General features: G+C 37.2%; 1 protein-coding gene and 1 long non-coding RNA gene across 2 annotated transcripts in view; both read right to left on the bottom strand.

Moving 5' to 3' along the window:
- The window catches only part of LOC107551091 (POU domain, class 2, transcription factor 1-like), a 45204-nt gene extending 43672 nt beyond the window's left edge, over window positions 1-1532 (bottom strand). Inside the window, exon 1 of the mRNA XM_016232583.1 lies at window positions 1392-1532. Within this exon, the coding sequence (XP_016088069.1) occupies window positions 1392-1532 (141 nt within the window). The remainder of the gene's footprint in view (window positions 1-1391) is intronic.
- A 1591-nt stretch (window positions 1533-3123) lies between these two features.
- LOC107551093 (uncharacterized) lies at window positions 3124-12406 on the bottom strand. The gene is made up of 3 exons (XR_001604725.1): window positions 12293-12406; window positions 11166-11171; window positions 3124-3134 (listed from the first exon to the last, which is right to left on the bottom strand). It is a non-coding gene; the product is annotated as an uncharacterized lncRNA (long non-coding RNA).
- Between the last annotated feature and the right edge of the window lie 4736 nt (window positions 12407-17142).

Genomic DNA, 17142 nt, shown 5'->3' with positions numbered 1-17142 from the left:
AGATGCTATGTTGAGGGAACAACATATTTTTCTCGTGGCCATGAGTTTAATGCATAAACAAACCTGCATGACCATAGCAACCTAGGATCAGAGTTAATATTTTATTAAGAATTTAGAAATTATATTAATTATTATAGAAATTATTACATTATTATATTAACCAAAGGCCTAGGCTACCGGACTGTATTGCGCACAATGTAGACAGCATTCGAATGAATTTATCATGAATAAATGTTACATAAAGTACATAAAATAAAATACAAGAAACTACAAGAAAACATTTTTATCCATGCCACAGTCTCCATTAACTGATCATCTTTTCCATAATATTTGTATATAATAATAATTATTATTATTATGGTTGTATTTTTATATTTGTTATGTATTTGATTTATTTTCTCTTCTTTTCGATCTCTTTACTTAACGTTCTGAATAGTTTTGTAAATAATTACCTACTGTAAATGCTTGACAATGCCAATAAAGCTTTGATTATGCAGTCATTTTAAGGTTGAATTTAGCATATATTTATTTTAATTTTATTTTAGCTAATTAATAGACTATAATTTAGTTGAGGAATGAATTTGCAAATGAAAACACAACATGCTCATTTATCGTCACACACTGGCACAATCATAAAGTCAAAACTTTAATGGCATAGCTGTCAGGCAAATATATGGTAGCATATTAATAATAATTAGAACGTTAATTAGGTAAAGCGATACAATTGAAAGGGGAAATACAAAAATAAATATAAAAATATAGCCCTAAACCAGTTAATATAATAATATTATATTACAGTTTAATAATAATAACAACACACATAATAATAATAATATACAAATATTAAATAAAAAGACACAATCAGTTAACGAATTTACGGGATTGATAAAAATGTTTATCCATCTCTGATAATCGCAGGTTACGATGGTCACACAGGTTTGTTTACGCATCAAACTCCTGGCATTAAACTCGAGAAATGGATGTTGTTCCCTCAACAGGATCTCGAGGCCATGACTTCACATCGCGTGGCCACGACATAAGGATGACGTTACTTCGACAAAATAATCTCGTGGCCACGACATTTTATCACGTTCCCACGAGTTAATATGTAGTGACCACGACAAAAATAAGTTAACTGAACATGTCCCCTCCCGGTCACCGTAAGTATTAATTTCTTTGACCTTAAACAAGTTTAAACACTATTCTGTCTTACTAACAGAAGTGGGCACCAGAAAAATAAAGTATTTTGTTTTGAAGGACTGAACCAGTTGTGAATGAGCAGCAATTCTCAATCTGAGACAGATGCTTATGCTCTGACAAAAGTAATGCATCCAGTGTTAGAGGGAGTGTCAGTAATCTGGAATCTGATTGGACAGTGAGATGTCACTTACAGACACGATCTGAATGGGCTGAGACAGTGTGATGGGCGTGGCCGCAGAGGCAGAGATATTGGCTCCAGTGGTGCTGGTCTGTTGACTTGCAGACTGTTGCACGGCTGTGGCGAGGAGCTGCGCCTGCGTTTGCTGCAACATCAACTGTGCTGGAGTCAAACTCAACTGCACAGAGAGAGAGAGAGAGAAAAGAGGATCTGTGATTGACAGCTGCTCAAACACACACAGACACTCCTCATTTGAGTCCAGGAGAGTTTGAAATTTACAAGCTGCTAAACTTCACAACACTAATAAGCACAAAAACACAATGAAATAGGGTAAAACACAGTCCCTCCAAGATTTCATGGGACTTTTTATGATTTTTGACTGATTATAACACATACAACATTGTTATAGCATTTTAATTACTTTTCTGCGCTAAATAAACATTGGGCTCCGTGATTTATAAAAAGAGAAAACAAAAAAATAAACCTATGTGGGGGGGGGGGGGGGGGGTTAATAAAGGCCTTTTGAAGTGAAGCGAAGAGTTTGTGTAAGAAAAATATCCATTTTAAACTTTATAAACCGGAATCTCTAGCTTCCACTAACTGTTGTACACACGTTCACAAGAGAGTGATGACGTAGGACGTAGGTATGAACTATCCCTTTAAGTGTTGTCCTCTTAACCCTACTGAATCATATTTAATGCATGAAATTCTAAATTATCAACATGATCAAAACTATTTAAAAATCTCTAATACATGAGTAAAATCATTAGCATTAGCAAAACCATGTTAAAATGTACACTGTAAAAAATTATTGTGATTTTAACAGTAAAAGACTGTCCTAACCCTAACCCTAACTGGTTAACAGTAAGTTTACATACTATATTCGGTGAATAAATGTAATTACTTTTAATGTAATTATACAGTAAAATACTGTAAAGAGTGAAAAAGAAAAAGTCATTGTAATATTTACAGTGACAAACCGTAAATTGACACTCCCAGAATTCCCTGCATGACACTTCATATTTGATGTTTTTTTTTTGTTGAAATAACATGTTTCTTAGTTTTTTCTTATCAGTTGTGTACATTAGGGTTTAATCTTACATCTAATGTTGTTAAATTAATGTTTATTGCATTATTTCAGTAGCATGTGTGTCACCATTATGGGGTTTAGTGTTTGTGTGAATGACACTGTGAACCTTCTATGTATAAGTACTGCCCTCCTCAGCTCATAGAAAAGCTGTTTGTGATGAGCTTTGGTTCATCATGTGACTTTCTCATTACCACCAGTTTTTGGTGGTTATCAGTGCATTACAATGGTTCAAAACTTAAATTACTGTTAGTACTTCAATATGTTGGTTTATTAACATTACATCAGTTAATGAAATACAGTATTTTATTGTGAATTTAAAGGGGTCCTATTATGCTTTTTCACTTTTTAAATTTTAGTCAGTGTGTAGTGTGTATGTTTGGGCATAAAAAAATATTTAGAAAGTTACAAATCTCAAAGTCCACTCCAAAGGGAGATATTTCGTTTAAAAAAAAATCCCTTTTCAAGAACTGCAACGAATGGCTCGTTTGGACTACAGCATTTGTTTTCCGGGCTTTTTGATATCACAAAGTGGCTCATTGGAATATCATTACAAATAATTCCAGCCTACAGAAATTCGAATGGTTGGGGGGTGGGGAGGGGCGAGGTTGGGGTTACAGAAATTCGAATGGTTGGGGGGTGGGGAGGGGCGAGGTTGTGGTTAGAATGCTTGGTTGAGTGAGTGCATCAGACGAGACGACGATGAAGAAGTGCTGCTGCAGAGTTAGTGCATCAGAGAAAACGAAGAAGCTGCTGTGCTGTAGCTTCACATTTTCGGCATGTCTAGAACAATTCTTACAAGTATAACACGACGTAGCTGGGCACCGCGGACAGACGCCGAACGGTTTGCCTACACTCATAGAAAATAATGTATTTGAATTTTAAAGACGCGACGCTGCGCTTCTTGTCCAGTGCGCGACCGCCTGAAACGTTGTTTTTTTCACCTCCATGCCCAAACGTCTTTGTTTGGGCTTCCAAAAGCAGATGATGTCAGGAAACAGTGGTTGCTATTTATTTTTTAACTCTGTTCCTGAGCATTATAACCCCAATTTGCTATTGTGTCATGCGCATTTTACTGAGGACAGCTTCCACAACATGAGGGAGTACAGTGCCTGCCGGATTCGCCCAAAAAGTTTTTGTTGAAAGACGGAGCAAGAGGCGTTGAAGTACTGAAACACCGTCTAAGCTGTTCGCCAATCACAACGCACTGGGACAGCTAACCAATCATAACACATTTAGTTTTTCAGAAGGTGGACCTTCATCAAAGCCGGAACTAATCGAGCCATTTGTGCCAGCCTGGGGAGAAAGGTATTTTAATAATGTAAATTATGTGAAAAATAATGCGTTTTTCTAACCACCAGGCATGAGAGGATGTTCTAGTACACCCCCAAAACAAAATCAAGACTTTGTAAAAGAGCATAATAGGACCCCTTTAAGTTAAGTCTGTAAAACCTAAAATGTTGCTACCATATTTTTTAACGGTGAAGTTCTGGCAAACACAGCTGCCGGTACTTTACCGTAAATGTCACCGATTTTTTTTTTACAGTGTATGTATTAAATGATACAACAGGCTTTTGAGGAACATTTATTTGTTCATTTCGCAATCATCATTGTAGGCATAGTCTACTGAATTTCATATTGTTGTAAAAAAAACAAAAACAAAAAAAAACACATTTTGGCCATATGAATAACTGCACCAAGTTTGACATCTGAATAATATTGAGCCGTTTTTTTCCACCATCCATATTCTCACCATTTCACTAAATGGGCCATAAAAGCATGGTGCATCAAGTATTTGACAACAAAAAACATATGTAAAAAACAAAGGTAAAAAAAAAAATCCATAAAACTAATTCTGACTATCATTTAATTATTTCAAGCTTTGCATGGCTAAGAACTTTACACATATCAGTCTTTGATGTTTGATCAAAATCATACTTATGCTGCGTTCGATTTACCTCGGAAGTTGGATGTCGGAACTGGGAATGATGACACACCTAAGTGGACCGTGTTCCAGTACAGAAGTCAGAAAACCAAGATGTACGCATCCATCAATTGTTCGCAATACAAGTCGATTTAGAACTTTTTGCACAGATAACACCACAGTATCATGTCCACAAATAGAGGTTGGATTTGTGATGGGTTTTGGTATTGCAGTGTACAAAATATTATATAGAGCATCCACACACACTTATAGTGGGTGTGGGTATCAGATGGCACCTCCCTCCCTTCATTGGGGAACCAGCCAAGGCCTTTCACCTTGACAATAAAGAATTAGAATTATAAAAATTGGAGGGAGTTTACCATCCGACTAATCTGAAGGGTAAGTGAGATTCTGGCAGGCTTGTAGAGCCTCTAATTATCAATACAAGAATAACACAGTGGCAATAAAAAAAATATTTATTAACAAAAAGATTAGAATATCACACTCACTAAATACTACTAAGGAAATTTATTAAATTACAAAGGGGAAATGACTAAACTACCAAGAAGATTGGATCAATAATCAAACAGAAGCTACAAGCTACTACACAAATGGGTATTAACTGAATGAATGCCAAGTAAATGAGCAACAGACTGGATGAAGCAATGAATGGGTAGTTAGCAGTTTATGGGGGAGTCAATCGTGGTCACTAAGGATGCTGGTATGGAATAGTAAATAAGCATTTACTGTGAATACAGATAATGTGCCTAATGTATCTATCTGTATACACTGACCCTGAATAAACATTATCTACACAAATAGCAATCTCATATAGCAACAACCTAATGCCAAGGCATCTGGGAAAATGTGTTTTCCACTGAAGGGACTTCGCACAGCTCCAGTGATACGTTGAAGATCTGTGTAAAGATGGGGGCCAGCTGGTCAGCACAGGATTTCAGACAGGGTGGTGGTGTAACACAATCTGGGCCTGGTGCTTTTTTAGTTTTCTGCTTCCGGAAGACCTGGCGCACATCGTCTTCACAGGTGTGGGGGAGAGGGGGGTTGCAGGATGTGTGAATGGTGCGAATGGTTGTGTGGAGAGGTGTTCAGAGCAGGTGTGGGGTGTTTTTTCAAACCTGCAGTAGAACTCATTCAGATCATCTGCCAGTTGTTGATTCTCCACAGTGCTGGGGGATGGTGCCTTGTAGTTGGTGATCTCGTTCAGACTTTTCCACACTGATGCTGAGTCGCTGGAAGTGAACTGAGTCCTTAGTATTTCAGAATAATTCCTGAAGTATATCTGAAGTATCCCTGTACATTCTTACATATGCATTTCAAATGACAAAGTGCTCACAAAATGTCAATTAAGATTAATGATTTGTATACATTAATTCACCTTGTACATTTACCGTTTATGTAATTATGTTGTTTTATTGTTTTTATTCGTACAGTAGGCTAACTGCAAATGTTTCAACTGATTTCGTTAACAGCATGCATTTTGAAGCAGTTAATGATTTAAATGTTGGTTAAATTAATAATTACTTAAACATACATAACATAACATTTTACTCCTATGCAAACTGAAATGCTTGTAAATCGCCATAGAATTTGCACAATCTTGAAGAGTCTGAAATAGATATTGCTCCATCAGGACATAAAAAAATACACGCATCATAAAGTGCATATTGCAGGTTAGAGACTCAGTGAGTCGATGTAAAGAAAAATTATGTAGGAACTATATTTTGTTTAAAATATTCTTATAAATACGCTGCTTGAGGCTTCAGGAGTCGTTTTTGTGAGAAAATGTTACTTCTGCTTCTGAAAATCGTCAAAACCAGAAGTGACGTAACGGGAGGGAGTGCGGTCAATTTAAACAATAGGAAAACTATGAATCGCAATGACAGTTCGGACACTGAGGGAATTGTAAATGTTTATTCATACTCATATAGCGGACCACAGCCATACAATTATGAGCCTGCTATACGGCCAAGAGAGCAGGGACAGGAATATTCTAATAATAATTCATGTTTATCCGTGCCATTGATTCTGGTGACCACGAACTCAAATACGAAAAACTTTGCTAAGAGGCCTTTGTGTCTGCGCAAAGAGAGGCTATTCATTCCTTTCACTTCTCAATAATTGAAAAAAAACCCATCAACACAGAGAGAGCATACAAACTCCACACAGATGTTTTTTTTATTATTATTATCTTTATTATTATTATTATCATCACCACAATAAGCTACAGAATACATAGAAAACTGAATCTATAGGACTAATAGAGAATTGCGCTTTGGTTCCTATTTTAGAATGACTTACATTTTAGCCTAGTTACAGCAAAAAATGAATTTAGTTTTTATTATATATGTATATTTATTTAATGTTATACACCGTTATCTCACTTCACAATAACTAAAATAAAAAAACTGGTGCCGTGCACCTCACAAAATTAAGGTTCTGCCTAAATTTAAGCATAACAATTACTGTGTATAACATTAAATCAATATTTCAGAACTGCCGAATACACACACACAAATATCTGCATTAATCTCGAAAAAAGCTAATTTGTTCCGGATTTAAATACTGTGTGATAGGATATGTTTATTATACTACACTATAATGAACTGCCAGAGATTGCGGTGCATGTGGAAAACAGCAGAATTGACTCCTTGAAATATATCATTTATGTGTCATGTGAAAAACCCAACCCCACATTATACATATATCTTCCAGCCAGTTCTATCAAACCTTTACAATTAATCCAGAATGCGGCAGCAAGATAAATTTTTAAAGAGCCAAAAAGAATGCTCGTCACACCTCTCTTTATCAGTTTGCACTGGCTACCAATAGCTGCTCACATAAAATTTAAGGCATTAATGTTTGCCTACAAAACCACCATTGGCTCTGCACCCCTTTACCTAAATTCATTACTTCAGACTTATGTGCCCTATAGAAGCTTGCGTTCTGCAAGTGAATGTTACTTTATTGTGCCATCTCAAAGAGGCACAGTCACTTTCACGGACTTTTTTTTCATTAAATGTTCCCTCCTGGTGGAATGACCTTCCCAACTCAGTCCGAGCTGCTGAGTCCTTAGCCATCTTCAAGAATCGTCTAAAAACACATCTCTTCCATCTTTATTTGACCCTCTAACTCTAGCACTCTCTATTCTAATTCTATTCTTTATAAAAAAATTAAAAAAACTTGCCCCTTTTAGACTTGCACTCTATTTATTTACTGTTTGTTTTCTTTAAAAAACTAAACAAAAAAACACACTTGCTTCTCTAATCTTTTTGCATTCTATTGGTTTTCTTTTTATTTATTATACAATTATAATTCTGACTTCTTCTGAGTAACAAACGCAAAAAAGGGCTCTAACACTAGCTTGCTCTATTCTTTTTCTATTCTATCTCTTTTCTTTTTATTTATTATATGATTAAAAAAAAACCTTGCTACGTTTACTGCATTAAGCTAACTGAGACTTATTATGGCACTCAGCCACTTCTATCAAACCTTTACAATTAATCCAGAATGCGGCAGCAAGATAAATTTTTAAAGAGCCAAAAAGAATGCTCGTCACACCTCTCTTTATCAGTTTGCACTGGCTACCAATAGCTGCTCACATAAAATTTAAGGCATTAATGTTTGCCTACAAAACCACCATTGGCTCTGCACCCCTTTACCTAAATTCATTACTTCAGACTTATGTGCCCTATAGAAGCTTGCGTTCTGCAAGTGAATGTTACTTTATTGTGCCATCTCAAAGAGGCACAGTCACTTTCACGGACTTTTTTTTCATTAAATGTTCCCTCCTGGTGGAATGACCTTCCCAACTCAGTCCGAGCTGCTGAGTCCTTAGCCATCTTCAAGAATCGTCTAAAAACACATCTCTTCCATCTTTATTTGACCCTCTAACTCTAGCACTCTCTATTCTAATTCTATTCTTTATAAAAAAATTAAAAAAACTTGCCCCTTTTAGACTTGCACTCTATTTATTTACTGTTTGTTTTCTTTAAAAAACTAAACAAAAAAACACACTTGCTTCTCTAATCTTTTTGCATTCTATTGGTTTTCTTTTTATTTATTATACAATTATAATTCTGACTTCTTCTGAGTAACAAACGCAAAAAAGGGCTCTAACACTAGCTTGCTCTATTCTTTTTCTATTCTATCTCTTTTCTTTTTATTTATTATATGATTAAAAAAAAACCTTGCTACGTTTACTGCATTAAGCTAACTGAGACTTATTATGGCACTTGCATATCATTGCTCTTTTTGTTGATTTTGATTGCTTCCATTGTCCTCATTTGTAAGTCGCTTAGGATAAAAGCGTCTGCTAAATGTCTATTCAAATTTCCATCAGCCATTACTCCAGTATAAATTGTCACATGATCCTTAAGTAATCATTCTAATAGCTGATTTATTATTCGAATTATCGATGTTGGCAACAGTTGTGCTGCCAAATATTTTTTTTTGGAAACTGCGATACTTTTTCAGGATTCTTTGATTATTAAGTTAATTTTAATAATAATAATTAAGTTAAAAAGAACAGCATTTATTCAAAATATAAATATTTTCTAACAATATAAATCTTTGCTATCACTTAACAATTTAACACATCCTTGCTGAATAAAAGTTTTAATTTCTTTCAAAAAAAGAAAGAATAAAAATTTACTGACCCCAAACTTTTGAACTGTAGTGTATATTGTTAGAAAAGATTTCTATTTTAAATAAATGCTCTTCTTTTTAACTTTTTATTCATGAAAGAATCCAGAAAAAAAAGTATCACAGGTTCCAAAAAAATATTAAGCAGCACAACAGTTTCCAGCACTGATAATAAATCAGCATATTAGAATGATTTCTGAAGGATCATGTGACACTGAAGACTGGAGTAATGATGCTGAAAATTCAGCTTTGCATCACAGAAATAAATGAGATTTTAATGTATATTAAAATAGAAAAACGTTATTTGACATCATAATAATATTTCACAATATAAAATTTGTTCCTGTATTTTTGATCAAATAAATGCAGCCTTGATGAGCATAAGATAGTGTATATATATATATATATATATATATATATGTGTGTGTGATATATATATATATATATATATATTTATATATATATATATGCACACACACACAGTATAAGTATATTTTAAACTAAATCTAGTTCCTACATTAGCTTTCTATACATTGACTCACTGGGTCTCTAACCTGCAATATGCACTTTAATCAGAGAAATAACATGGACTACAAATGCTATGGACTTAAGGCCAATTCACACAGCACAGACAAATGTCAACAAACTCCAACAGCCAAGTCTGTCAGAGTTTGTTGGATCAGTGTGTTACTTACATTTCCGGTGGTTTCACAGCCGAATGCCAGTTTAGAACACAATGAGCAATCCAGTCATTATATAGATCAGTGGGTTGGATAGTGTGCACCACTGAGTTTGAGACACAGACAAACATAAGTGCCAATAAACAATATATTACCACCGTTTCTCTTCTGCTGATGCACTGAACAGCCATATTGGATTCTGAAGTTGGAGTTGTTGCGATTCCTCCAAGATTCCGAGTCGGAACTCCAACTTGGGAGGGCATTCCAGTTAAAATTTCTTACTGGGAACTCAGAATTTCCAACTTCCGAGTACAAATGGAACGCAGCATTACTCTCTTCTCTGTGACCAGCGTATCAGAAACAGAAAGTAGAGTAGCCTGCTGTGTTTACAAGGGTAACTCTGGAAACCTCTGAATTACTGCTGTTCCAATAAGTGCCACCTACTGTCAGAGACTGAATTTACATTTTCATTTGGTGTCTGTTTGCTCATTCCATCATGCTCCTTGTCCATGTTGGGGTTATTCACAGCATATGCAAGCCTTTTTTACACGGCATACAGGCAGTGTTGATAAACTGGACCGGTAGGAAGAGTAGGAAGATAGCGGAAGAGAGCGATAATATATATATAATAATATATTATGCAAATATTTCCACATAGTGAGGTAGATATGTGGGGGCGTGTTAGAACGAGCCGTTTTAGGGGGGCGTGGCAGAGTCTTAACTTTGATAAAGAATATCTCTTTGGTTTTGAGACTTTAGTCTTTGCAACTTCAGGGAACCTATCTATGCACAATCAGCTTGTAACACTATAATATATATATACACATGTCTGTGTAGTGTATAGAACAGGCTGTACTTTAAAATGTAATTATGGTACAATTCCTGACACCTCAGATCTCACCTGAGCTCATCATAATGCATTCTGGGATCGATTTATACCAAATTTGGCCAAAACAAGGCATCTTTTAGGTGTGATTATGGTATCTTTAAGCAATAGTTCACCCAAAAATGAAAATTCCTTCATCATTGATTCACCCTCATGTCGTTCTGAATCTGTGTGAGTCTTTCTTCTGCGGAGCATAAGATATTTTGAAAAACGCTGGTAACCAAACAGTATTTGGTCCATAGTATGACAAAAAAAAATACAATGGAAGTCAATGTGGACCAGCAACTGTTTGTCCACATTCTTCAAAATACCTTCATTTGTGTTCAACAGAAGAAAGAACATGTAGAGGTTTGTAACAACTTGAGGATGAGTAAATTACAGAACTTTCATTTTTAGTTGAACTGTCCCCTTTAAATGGTGTTTTCACAGGCAGCTGACTAGAGTTAACAGGTTTAAATGTGATGTTCCATATTCTAGACCAGGGCTGGTCAACTTTGGACCTGGAGGGCCACTGTCCTGCAGAGTTTAGCTGATCCTTAATCAAACACACCTGCCTGTAAGTTTCTAGTGATCTTGAAGACAGCTGTGTCCCAAAGTTGAGTGTGCACACTTCGAAGGCCATGGACTTTGAAGACCAGGCCTCCGAAGTGCACGAAGGGCCCTCTGAAGTGCATGAAGGACGCTCTGCCTTCGCAGGATTTCCTAATTGCGACACCAGAGGTTCCCGATTAGCACTCTGTCGCATAGCAACGGTGCAAGAGGAGAGCTGACGAGAGGATAATCCTGCCAGGATAGGTGGAGCCAGAATTGCTCATTTTAGTTTTTATGTTTTACGTCATAATGGAGGAGACGGTGATGTACCTCAGGCTTAGCCAAGACCGAGGCCAGGTAAGTTACACTGGTTTGCTGCATCCTTTGTCGGATTACAACTTTAAATGCAGGAATTGGCTTGGAGCTTACTTGAATAATGTAATGATGCATATGAAAAACTACAAAATACACACACACACACACACATAGCAGTTCAAATGCTGACTGATAGCTTACAAAGGTGCGATTTTATATAGTTTATTGTCTTGACCATGGTGATCATATGTAGACAGGTTAGCAAAAATAAAACTGTGAATAAAAAAAATAGAGCATTGTACAGCTCCATTAATGTAGTTTCTGAATACAAACATTTGTGAATCTTAATATATATATATATAAAAAAACAAAAAAAACAAACTGCATGTCTGTGTAGTGTATAGAACAGGCTGTTTTTAAAAATGTAACTATGGTACAATTCCTGACATCATAATGCATTCTGGGATCGAGTTATACCAAATTTGTCCAAAACACAGCATCTTTTAGTTGTGATTATGGTATCTTTAAGCAATAGTTCACCCAAAAATGAAAATTACTTCATCATTGATTCACCCTCATCTCGTTCTGAACCTGTGTGAGTCTTTCTTCTGCTGAGCATAAGATATTTTGAAAAACGCTGGTAACCAAACAGTATTTGGTCCATAGTATGACAAAAAAAAATACAATGGAAGTCAATGTTGACCAGCAACTGTTTGTCCACATGCTTCAAAATACCTTAATTTGTGTTCAACAGAAGAAAGAACATGTAGAGGTTTGTAACATCAGGCAGTGCTGAAAGTCTCTGGTCACTCGGTATTGCGAGAATGACCTAAAGCTGCATTCACACTAGCAGTGACTTTTGTCGCTGCATGTCGCCAGGGGCTGGCGATGATGTTGCTAGTGGGCGTTCTCAATACTGGTTGCCTTGACAGCGAATCAGGTTTCTTGCAGCTAAGTACAAACATTTTGGAGGCAAAAGACTAAATATAATCTAAATCTATATTAAATCCGTACATACAAACAAAAATGAATGAGAAACAGAGCCTACTTTCTTCCATTGCGTATGTCTATCTACGGCGACGAGAGGAGAACGATCACATGAGCTCTACCGTCTTCTTTCCTATTGGCTGTCGCTCCCGAAAGTCGCTCTTCATTTGCATAAAGTTGATGGATTCTGGGATGCGTTCAGCCCCGACAAAAACGGTACACACCGCTTTGAGCTTGAACTTGCCCCTGAAATTTTTCGCGTCGCTGGACACGCCCCATCCGGTTGCCAACGGCCGCTGTCGCTCGAGTCGCCAGAAATCACCAGCTCTCCATTGAAATGAATGGGATTGTGTCACTTTGCCATTGCGTGTCGCTTGTAGTGTGAACGGGGCTTTAGCCAAGACCGAGGCCAGGTAAATTACACTGGTTTGCTGCGTCCTTTGTCGGATTACAACTTTAAATGCAGTAATTGGCTTGGAGCTTACTTGAATAAAGTAATGATACATATGAAAAACTCCAAAATACACACCTCAGTTCAAATGCTGACTGATATCTTACAAAGGTGCGATTTTATATAGTTTATTGTCTTGACCATGGTGATCATATGTAGACAGGTTTGAAACCTGGATTTTTTAGGCAGTTAAGCATAAAAATAAAACTGTGAATAAAAAAATAGAGCATTGTACAGCTCAATGTTCAGCGGCAGCTGTCACAGCTGAACAGTGCTCTGTTTGACTGGTCCGAGCCCTTCAGATGCAGCCTTTGATATAGTTAGCAAAAATGTGTTAATATTCTGACAAAATGTTGATACTTTCATTTTCAAAATTACCCATTTTACTCTTAGTAATTTAATAATTTAATACATTTCATAATTTAAAAGTTTAGTGCAGAAGTATCGAATCGGTATCGATATCGACGATACTGCCTTGAAAAATATCGGTATCGTATCGAAAACAAAATAAGGGGTATCGCCCATCCCTAGTCGCCAGGGGCTGGCGATGAGGTTGCTAGTGGGCGTTCTCAATACTGGTTGCCTTGACAGCGAATCAGGTTTCTTGCAGCTAAGTACAAACATTTTGGAGGCAAAAGACTAAATATAATCTAAATCTATATTAAATCCGTACATACAAACAAAAATGAATGAGAAACAGAGCCTACTTTCTTCCATTGCGTATGTCTATCTACGGCGACGAGAGGAGAACGATCACATGAGCTCTACCGTCTTCTTTCCTATTGGCTGTCGCTCCCGAAAGTCGCTCTTCATTTGCATAAAGTTGATGGATTCTGGGATGCGTTCAGCCCCGACAAAAACGGTACACACCGCTTTGAGCTTGAACTTGCCCCTGAAATTTTTCGCGTCGCTGGACACGCCCCATCCGGTTGCCAACGGCCGCTGTCGCTCGAGTCGCCAGAAATCACCAGCTCTCCATTGAAATGAATGGGATTGTGTCACTTTGCCATTGCGTGTCGCTTGTAGTGTGAACGGGGCTTTAGCCAAGACCGAGGCCAGGTAAGTTACACTGGTTTGCTGCGTCCTTTTTGCTGCGTCCTTTTGCTGCTGTCGGATTACAACTTTAAAAGCAGGAATTGGCTTGGAGCTTACTTGAATAATGTAATGATACATATGAAAAACTACTAAATACACACACACACACACACACACACACACACACTCATAGCAGTTCAAATGCTGACTGATATCTTACAAAGGTGCGATTTTATATAGTTTATTGTCTTGACCATGGTGATCATATGTAGACAGGTTTGAAACCTGGATTTTTTAGGCAGTTAAGCATAAAAATAAAACTGTGAATAAAAAAATAGAGCATTGTACAGCTCAATGTTCAGCGGCAGCTGTCACAGCTGAACAGTGCTCTGTTTGACTGGTCCGAGCCCTTCAGATGCAGCCTTTGATATAGTTAGCAAAAATGTGTTAATATTCTGACAAAATGTTGATACTTTCATTTTCAAAATAATCAGAGGTGGACTGTAAGGGAGTACATTCGTTAAGTATACTCGTACAAATATGAAGTACTAAGTTTTCTTTTTTTTTCCCTCACAGGACAGCAACACTACAAAAATATGGTCTTTTACAACATGATGCATTGTTGTAGATTAAACTACCCAACAGTATATTTAGTAGGCCACTTTAAATTTAATAACCTTGAACATATTCAGAAGTAATTTAACATACACAGTAGTGCAGCAGTAATATTAATGCAAAACCATCCTAATGAATTATTTTTCAGAACAATACTGTATACCTTTACTTTTACTCTCAAAACCTTAAGTATATTAGATTATACTTAAGATAATACTTTTACTTTAAGGATAGTTCACCCAAAAATGAAAATTCTGTAATCATTTACTCACCCTCCAGGTTTGGAATTTTCATTTTTGGGTCAACTATCCCTTTAGCTAAGGTTTTAAATATGACTAGTAGTCCCCAATGAGGTATTAGTAGTTACTAAAAGTAGTTTACTAAAGTATCTCAATATTTCTTCTACTATTACGTTGTCATAGCTCTAAACAATTCTCTTTTCCTTCTTTCCCTAAATCAGACCAGACCCCTGTACTGCAGGATAAAGCTGAATGTGCCAGTGTAGCAGGTGTGTATTTAGGAAATGATTTTGTGATTCCACTTGCCATGACCATATTTGGGGTTTCCTGCGGCCATGCTGACTTGGGGGGGGTTGGCGCACTTTGCTGCTTCCCAGTCTGCATGAGACGTCACAGCGGTAGGTCGCACAAGTTTTTGCAGGGATTCAATTAGGGCGTATTTCATGTAACGGATTAATTCACATGATACATATGTATGATTGTGATCTAAAGACCCTATGTGATGCACACTCAGATGTTTCATTGATTGTTTCTTTATTTAAGTTTCTTTTTAATATCTTCTCTTTCTCAGCGTCGTGCATTGCTGCCGCACGCTGGTTTAAATGCTGCACGAGTCCTCATATATATTAGTTTGTGTTATCCAGAATAAATGAGGACCTGATGAAAAGAATTTTCGCAGTCTGTTTTTCATTTCGACGCAATGCAGAAAACACACCGCTACAACTGGTGCCGCGACCATTGCTTCACTCTTCGTGGGACCAATGTTGCACGCGAGTGGAGGCGTGACCGGGGGATAGGACCACTGCAACGTGACTGAGTGGATGAGAGGTTCGCCATCTGTACATATAAACTGTGAACTGGATACCTGATTCGTTAAAACGTCTTTAGTATTTAGTGGACTGAAATATCTTGATCCGTGAATTGAATTCATTCTTCAAAGGACTTTAAATACTATCTTGAGTTATTTTAGTGTTGACCGCTGGAATTCTAAATTATATTGTTGATTTAAATTTTATAGATTTTTTTCATTGTAAAAAAAAAAGTAAATTATAAGAAGTATTGTGACTTCATCTGATATGGAGGGTTCTAATATTCAGAACAGTATGGGAAGAGGGAGAGGGGTACTGAGGTTTGCTCATACCAGAGCATGTGAGCAGAGCGGAGTGGTAATATTTCCTTAAGAGCACAGAGCGCCTTTCTGAAGATTCTGCTCCGCTCGCTCAATACGCTCAGTGCCACTCGCTCAACCCAGAATGCCGTTTGGTGATTTGCTTGTTCAAGATCAAGAATCTGTAGAGATCAAGAATAGTAGAGCAGTTATGGAGTTCAGATATTGTTTCAACGAAGTTGCAAGCCTTATACATAAATGTAAAGTAAAAATCAAAGTTAAGAATGAGCAGGGAGAAGAAACTGAGAGGGAGTGCGGGGAGACTGTTAAAGTTAGTACAGATTCATATTGATTACAGAAAGCACGAAGATGTATGCAAACATGGTGCAGCAAAAGGTGAGCTAGTTACATACCATAATAAATGAATAAACAGGTAGGCTAAGGTTATATTCGGTTGTACGGAGCCCCGATCATGACATGCAGACAAAATCACAGCCACAAATTTAGAATAGGCTAGTTCTCTTTTATGCTAGGACTACATTATGGCCACGAATTAAGAATGAATTTTTTCGTTTAGTCTAAATTATGGCCACGAATTCTCTTGTTTAGGCTTAACTGCCACGAATTCATTCGTTCGTTAATTCATTAATTCTCGGTTAGAGCAACTGAGTGGAGCGCACGTCCATAGAGCGGAAAATGTAGCGGAGCGTCACACCGCTCCGCTTCGCTCACAAGCTCTGGCTCATACACATTAGATTGGTGGGGCTGATAAAATAGGTCCACTTTTCTCAACCCCTATTCACACAAGAAGTGTTGATGTGCAGACACCTATTGTGTCTCAGTCTTGTGCTGTTTCTGATGATTCTGTGCAATTATCTGATTTAAATGCTGTGCCAGTGAACCTGATTAATGACATAGTGAAACAAATAGGCAGCAGCATTGGCCAGAACATAGTCACCTGTCTTGAATCTGGGGTTTTTGGCCAAAACAAACAAAGTGATTCAACTTTCAATATGAGTGAACTGTCAAAAGTTAACTTGGTTGTTAAGCATGATGTCAATGAGCCTCCATATTTCAGAGGTGATGGGGAGGAGAACATTTCTGTTGATGAGCGGGTGGAGAGTGTAAAAGAGTACTTGAAGAAGCGTGAAGTGCCCTTGAAAGACCAAACTGACGAAGTACTGACTAAGTTGCAGGGCAGAGTGATGTGGTGAAGGTTGGACTGAGAAGTAACCCATTGATCG

The sequence above is a fragment of the Sinocyclocheilus grahami genome, unplaced genomic scaffold (genome assembly GCF_001515645.1).
Source record: "Sinocyclocheilus grahami isolate Dianchi unplaced genomic scaffold, SAMN03320097.WGS_v1.1 scaffold414.1, whole genome shotgun sequence".
Classification (NCBI taxonomy): Eukaryota; Metazoa; Chordata; class Actinopteri; order Cypriniformes; family Cyprinidae; genus Sinocyclocheilus; species Sinocyclocheilus grahami.
This window is presented reverse-complemented; position numbering and strand designations above follow the sequence as displayed.